This window comes from Orycteropus afer, unplaced genomic scaffold (assembly GCF_000298275.1).
Source record: "Orycteropus afer afer isolate SDZICR_OR568_19922 unplaced genomic scaffold, OryAfe1.0 scaffold00069, whole genome shotgun sequence".
In the NCBI taxonomy this organism is placed as follows: domain Eukaryota; kingdom Metazoa; phylum Chordata; class Mammalia; order Tubulidentata; family Orycteropodidae; genus Orycteropus; species Orycteropus afer.
The window spans coordinates 9,074,581-9,081,787 of record NW_006921656.1 but is presented as its reverse complement, the minus strand read 5'-3'; the positions used below and the strand labels follow the sequence as shown (position 1 = coordinate 9,081,787).

Here is a 7,207-nt window from a genome sequence, read left to right as displayed (position 1 = left end):
GTGTAACTGAGTATGTCTGTGTGTATCTGTGTGTGTGTCTGAGCGTGTTATGTCAGAGTTTGTCAGTGTATCTGTGTGTCTCTGTGTGTATCTGAGTGTGCCTGTGTATCGTGTGTCGGTGCGTCTGAATATGTCTGTGTGTCTGTGTATCTGAGTGTGTGTGTCTGAGTGTGTCTGTGTCTGACTGTGTGTGCTTGGGCAGGGGAGTTCTTGCCTCCGAGGTGACCACAGTGGTTAACTGAGGTCAAGTCACCTTAGGACGTCCACAGGCCTCAGGGAGAAAAGGCAGTGGTCAGCATTTGTGGTTTTGGCTGCGCTATTTTTAAAGTTAAAAAAAAAATGAAGAAAGAAAGAAAAACAAGCGGAAACTCAGCTGCCGTTTAAAGGCCAGGTCAGAGGGAGATACAGTCAGGAGCTGGGGGAGGCTCGGAACTACGGGTGCCGCCTGGGGACGAGCAGGCCCTGCTGCCTGTAATGGACACTGCACCTGCTGCAGAGGCCACGCGGCCTCCCATGCGACCACAGCTGTAACTCTGCCACCTACAGGTGCAGCACACCCGCTGTGCTGGCCTGTGTCGGCCCATGCCTCAGCCCCATCACCCCGTGGAACATAGTGTATTGCGCTCATTCCCAGAGGAGGAAATGAGGCTGTGAACAGCGGGGCTGGGGTTTGAACCTGTTCCTCCTGCCTCAAAGCCCATGTGCTACGTGACTCTGCCCTGTGTGTCCCCTATTGCTCCAGTCAGGCGTCTTAAACATAGGGCCGTTGGGTTGCTTAACCACTGATTTTCCACAAAGAAATAGGTTTTCTTCAGAAAATTGATTAAAATGAAATGTTCAAAGAGGGTGGCAAGTTCCCCAGCCAGCTCACAGTGGCAGGGCCTCCCACGCCTTTAACCACTTCCTCACCATATCAGGAAGCTTGGCGCTTCATAGCTGACGAGAAAGCTGAAAAGGTCAGAGGGCCTCATCCTGAAATTCCTGTCTCCTCACGGCCTAGCCGGGGGCAGCCGGGTGAGCGGCCACATTCCGCCCGTCCTGCAGGCTGCAGGCTCAGTGTGCTCTGTAGGACAAGGGGCTTTGACCTTGAACATCTTAAGTGTGCACGTGTCTGTGTGTGTGTTTTCTGTTAAGGGAAAGCATATCCAGGCAGTCACTTCTCAGAAAAGCTGGCTCCCCATTGTTGGAAAAATAACCCTGAGGGCGCGGGAAGCCCGCAGCAGGGGGCCTAAGCCCCCCTTGACCCTTTTTGATTGTGACGCTGTCACACCTCAGGCCCTGGGGAGAGTGTTCATCACTGATGGCCTCCCGGCTTGTTGCTATGAAGTTGGCTTCAACTCCTGGCAACCCCTTGTTGCCTCATTTTCCTCCCATGGAGCAGCTAGTGGGTTTGAACCACTGACCTTTTGGTTAGCAGCCAAATGCTACCACCTACCTCCTTGAGTTATGGAGAGGATCTGATGAGTTAATGCATGTAAAGTGCTTAGGACTATGGCTGAAACTTAGTAAGTACTCAGTAAATGTTAGCTATTATTATTAGTTGTTGTTGAGCTCCTAGATCCTGGTACATACTGGACACTAGACAAATGAGAAGTCTCCCTTTTCTCTTGAGCCTTAGTTTGTGTGTCTGCAAACTGGGGGTGATAACCATACCTACTGTATGTTACTCTCATGATGATGACATGAAATGAGGCAAACAACATGCCTGGTACAGTGAGGGCCTGGCAGGTGTAGCTGCTTCATGACCAGTACTCTCCAGTCCAGTTGCTCATGTTACAGACAGGGAGTCATCCCTAGAGAAGGGACTCGTTCAAGATCACACAGTTTACTGGTCACAGAATAGAACCTTCCCCTCTCCAGGGTCCCGGAGCTGAACAGGCTCTGAGCTCAGCTGTTTGACTCCATGGTCTGACTCTACCTGTTACAAGATTTTTGACCTTGGCCGTACTTCTTTATTCCCACATCTGCAAAATGGCGCAGATGGCAGCAATGCATTTACAGGGCTGGTGTGAGGATGGAGTGAGTTAACAGGGAAGCTCTTGGGTTAATTCTGGAAGCCCTCAATCCACAGGAGTGGCTGGTATTGCTCTGAGTGGTGGTAGCTGACTGCCTCCACCCACTGCTGTCCCCAACTCGTTAGTGGGTGGCCAGGTCTAAGTTGCAGGCAGGGGAGCCACTGGGATTACAGAGTCCTGCAGTCGTTGCTGGCTGGCCCTCCTCAGCTCCTCTGTTCCGCCCTGGGCCGATGATCCAGTTTACCCAGGTCCAGCACAGAGATCACTGTCCCAGAACCTAGCTCCCACCACCTACATTCTTAGGAAGGAAATGCTCCCAGAAACCCATCATTTTAGCAGAGACTTATTTTCTGGAACAATTCACTTTCTTGTTAACCATGTTTCTCTCACCTTCCATGGGGGCATCTATGTTAAAGTCCAACACTATAATTGAACAAGGAAACTTGCTATTTCAAGGAGCCCAGGAGGGGGTGTGTGGGGGTGTAGTCCCAAAGGACAGTTCTGGTTTTGTCCCCTGTTCACAATACATTCCCTTTGTCCTCAATATACAAGGTCGGTGTCCAAGCTAAGAGTTTGAAGGTGCCCTAGACCACAGCCCTCATTTACAGTGAGGAGACTGAGGCCCGGGAGGGCACCTGCTTGAGACTGTACAACATTTTCATGGGTTACTGGTCAGTCCTGACCTTCCCAATGCTTGTGGGTGACCCCAGAAAGGGCCCTGATGTGGCCTCACCTCTCGGGGTGGAGGAGGAGGCGATGGATGATGTAGACCATGGTCCCTGAGTCTGCTCTCCTTCCAGGGAGGCTCTGCCTTCTCACCGGCCGCTGTCACCAGCCATGAGAGGGCACAGCAGCAGGCAGCTGCTTTGGCGAAGGAGGTCGGCTGTCCCATCTCTCCCAGCCAAGACCTGGTGTCCTGCCTCCGCCAGAAGCCCGCCAGCGTCCTCAATGATGCCCAGACCAAGGTGAGCACTAGGGTGCAAGTGGGCTGGGGACCTTCTCTGGTCTTTTACCAATGAAAAGGGACATGGCCCAGACAAGGCCACATGGCAAGTTGATGCAGAGTCCCTGGCCCTCAGTGCCATGCATGGGCCACAATATGTAATGAACCAGCATGGGACTGAAGTTAGATCTTGCTGAGCCTTGATTTCTGATCTGTGAAATGGGGTAATAATGCAGACCTTCAGAGTTGGAGATGAGATAGCAAATGCAACATGCTTTTCCCACTGCTGGGCGTGATAGGCACCAGTCATGTAACAGCTGCAGTGCACTGAGTGTTACAGACGTGGCTGCACGGTCAGATCCTGGGTTTTGGCCACCCTGTCCTCTTGGATATGATACTCTGCTCCCTTCTCCAGCCTGCAGAGAACTTGCTCACAGCCCACGTTCTCTGGCTGGTCCTTGACAGTAGTGATGGGGACAGAAACACCACTGTCACCTCAGCTGATGTTTGACCCCATCAGTAATGAGCCTAGACTCACAGACATGGAGTGGGTCTTATCCTCAGTTCACTAAATACAGCTATTGGATGGTGGTTGAGCAGATGACATGCACCTGGTGGAACCTGGTTTTGGCAATCACCTCATCCTTGGTCAGAGGCCCTCCTGCCTTGCTCACACACCTGCAGGCCCAGGGCTGTGGCCTGTTACCTTGGCAGAGAAGCTCTGGGAAGGCACCTTCCAGCCCTGCTCTGTCACCTGGTTGACAGAGCCTCGTGTTCCAGTCCTTTCACTCCTGTCTCCCAATAGAGACCCCAATGGGTAACTAAGGCTGGTAGTCACACTGATAAGCCCAGCTTAAGCTAAGCAGCAGAACTGATTATTCCAGCATCATAGAAAGGACAGAAACCTTACAAATCATGCCATCCCTTTGCACCCTCTGCAGCTCCTGGCTGTGAGTGGCCCTTTCCACTACTGGGGTCCCGTGGTTGATGGCCAATATCTCCATGAGGCACCGGCCCGGGCACTGCAGAGAGCCCCATGGGCGAAGGTCGATCTGCTCATTGGCAGTTCTCAGGATGACGGGCTCATCGACAGAGCCAAAGCCATTAAGGTGAGCAGCATGGAGGCCTGGAGGTCCAGCTGGGCACCCCCAGTGGCCAGTAGACCTCAAAGCTCATCTCAGTCAAGTCATTTACTTACTTACTTCTTGATGTACTAATTACTGAAAACTACAGCATGCAGAGGCTGTATTAGGGGCTTGAGAGACGGTGATAGAGGGAGGATTCGGGAATGTGAGGCTCACAGAGGAGTATGAGACACAGACACACCACCAGCTGTATCTGTGACTGAATCACAGTGGAGAAAAGTGAACAGTGCTACCCAAGGCACTCTGCAGAGTCAGGGCTCCACGTCTATCCTAGGCCCATGACATCCCTGCTCCATAAAGGATCTTTGTCCCACTGAGAACTGGGGGAGGCAGGCAGATGAAGGATGCTGTTAAAATGGCATCATTTCCCAGCCCTATAAGGTACCCCAACCCTGTAAGGTACCTCAACCCCAGAAGGTACCCCAACCCTGGAAGGTATCGTAACCCTGTAAGGTACCCTAGCCCCGTAAGGTACCCCAACTCTGTAAGGTACTCCAGCCCTGTAAGGTATCCCAACCCTCTAAGGTATCCCAACCTTAGAAGGAGGCCCCAACACCAGTTTTCCATGTCACTTCTCTTAGGAAATATGTATGATGGGCCTGGCAAACACAGCTTTTGTACAGCTTGTTGGGGGTCCAGTGATGTGGGGGAGCAACTGTGAGGTCTTTTATCTGCCTGAGCACACACTTCCTGCTCAGACTAGAAGCTGTAGCCATAGCCAGTAGCTAGGATGTGGGTAGCCCTGGAATTGGCCCACACCCTCTGCCCTCTGCCCCACCCCTCCTTAGATAAGCTGCTCTCAGCTGCTCTTTTCCATGGTGAAATGTGGGATGGTGGCCCCAGCATAAAGCACAGTGAGAAGACCACCCTGCGGGTGGGACAAAGGGCACCCTCCTGGCACCCCCCACACCGTAGGTCTCAATCTGATGCTATTGAATTATAGGGCTGTATAACTGGAATTATACGGTTGGGAACTCTGGTAGCATAATGCCTAAGGCACTTGACTGCTAACCAGATGGCTGGTGGTTCAAACCCACCAGCCACTCCTTGGAAGGAAGGTTGGGCAATCTACTTCCGTAGTGATACTGCCTCGTAAACCCAAAGAGGGGTCGCTATGAGTCGGGTCCGACTCGATGGCACATAACAACAACAGCAGCATAACTGGAATTAAAGGAAAGAAGAAAAAAAAATGACCATTAACCAAAAGGATCCCCCATTCCCTTGGATGATGCTGTTTCCTCTAGGTAATACATCTCACTTAGGGAATGCATCCCACAGCAAGAAAACACGAGTTTTGCATGATATATGTACAAGGGTATTTATCACAGCATTGATTATTGTGGCAAAAATTGGAGGCAACTCAAATGTCCATTAATAAGGAAATGGTTGACTAAATTAAGATACAAAAAAATCCGCTGCCATCAAGTTGATTCCAACTCATTATGACCCAGAGTAGAACTGCCCCACAGGGTTTCCAAGCTATAAATCTTTATGGAAGCAGACTGCCACATCTTTCCCCCAGGAGTGGCTGATGGGTTTGAACTGCCAACCTTTTGGTTAGCAGCCAGATGCTTTAACCACTGTACCACCAGAGCTCCTAAAAATTAAGATACACACAAAAACCAAAAAACCAAACTTACTGGCGTCAAGTTGGATCCGACGAATAGCAACCCTTCTTTCGGTTTCTGAGGTGGTATCACTACAGAAGTAAATTGCCCAACCTTCTTTCCAAGGAGTGGCTGGTGGGCTTGAACCACCAGCCTTCTGGTTAGCAGTCAAATGCGTTAGGCACTACGCTACCAGAGCTCCCACAAGCTATTAAGTGTTAGGCTCTGGTGTGCCCAGAGGCAGCAAAACGAGAATGTTCTTCCGTATGTACCTCACTTCCTTACCCCCTCCCCAGGGTCTATTTGGCAGAGGCATCTGGCCTGACCACTTTGACTAGAAAGATAGCACCACCCCCAGCTTTCTCTACCCCTCACACTGGTCCCTGCCAGCACCTCCACCCGTGACATTATATATTGATTTGTCTCCTTTCTTCCCCAGTGAGAAACGTAAGCCCTGTGGGCACTGAGACATTATCTATTTTGCTTTCTGCTGCATCTCTGGTACCTAGAAAAGGGTCTGGAACATAGTAGGTTCCCAATAAATGTTTACTAGATTGAATGAAGGGAACCCGAGAGAGCCTATAGGTGCCAGGCCTCAATCCAGGACTCTGCAGAGAAGCACCTTCATCCTCACGGCACCCGACATGGCAGCACTTGTTAGCATGGTTTTTCTCCTGGAGGAACAAATGCAGGGAGAAGCCAGAATCCAGGTCTTCTGACTCTATAGGCATCCTCTGTTGATTCCAGCACTTGGGGAAAACTCCAGGTCTCCCCCAAGAGCCTGAAGTCTACCAGGGACAGTAGGTGGCACTCAAATGTCTACACTTCCAGGTATAGTAGGGGCTGCTAGAGGCAACCTCACCCGTCTATTAGTAGTTCATTGTACGGTGCTTGCTCCTGCCAGAAGTTGAACCCCCAACTGGTATCTTGAAAACCAGCAGGGTCGCCCACGATAGATTTCAGCAGAACTTCCTGACTAAGGCAGACTAGGAAGGAAGGCTTGACAATCCATTTCTGAAAATTAGCCTGGGAAACCTTACAGATCACACCAGAGCCTTGTCTGGTGTAGTGGTAGAAAAAGAGCCCCTGGGGCTGGAAGGCACTCAAAATATGACACGATAGCCAAGACATGGCCTTGAACTTACTAGGGATCATGAAGGTGGCTTAGGACGGGGCAGCGTTTTATTCTGTGATACACAAGGTCACCATGCTTTGGAGTTGATTCAACAGCAACTAACAGCACCACGTGGGTGCAGAGGGCTGAGCCATTCCATGTATCTTCTGACTTTGTCCGAACCACATACTGTAGGCAAGTAAACCTATGTCTGAACTTACCACCATGTTACTGAGGCCCACATGGACTGTTCTCGTTCCCTAGTACAGGAATATACCACAGATGGGATGCTTAAACAAACAGGACTCTATTCTCTCACAGTTTGAGAGGCTAGAAGTCTGAGTTCCGAGTGCCAGGCTCTAGGGGCTGGGTGAAAGTCCCTC

At 50.9% G+C, this 7,207-nt stretch overlaps 1 protein-coding gene across 1 annotated transcript in view; it reads left to right on the top strand.

The window, feature by feature from the left end:
* Positions 1–7,207, top strand: part of TG (thyroglobulin) — a 243,257-nt gene that overhangs the window by 203,764 nt on the left and 32,286 nt on the right. The window contains exons 43-44 of the mRNA XM_007940540.1: positions 2,816–2,980; positions 3,900–4,067. Coding sequence (XP_007938731.1) covers positions 2,816–2,980; positions 3,900–4,067 — 333 coding nt within the window. The remainder of the gene's footprint in view (positions 1–2,815; positions 2,981–3,899; positions 4,068–7,207) is intronic.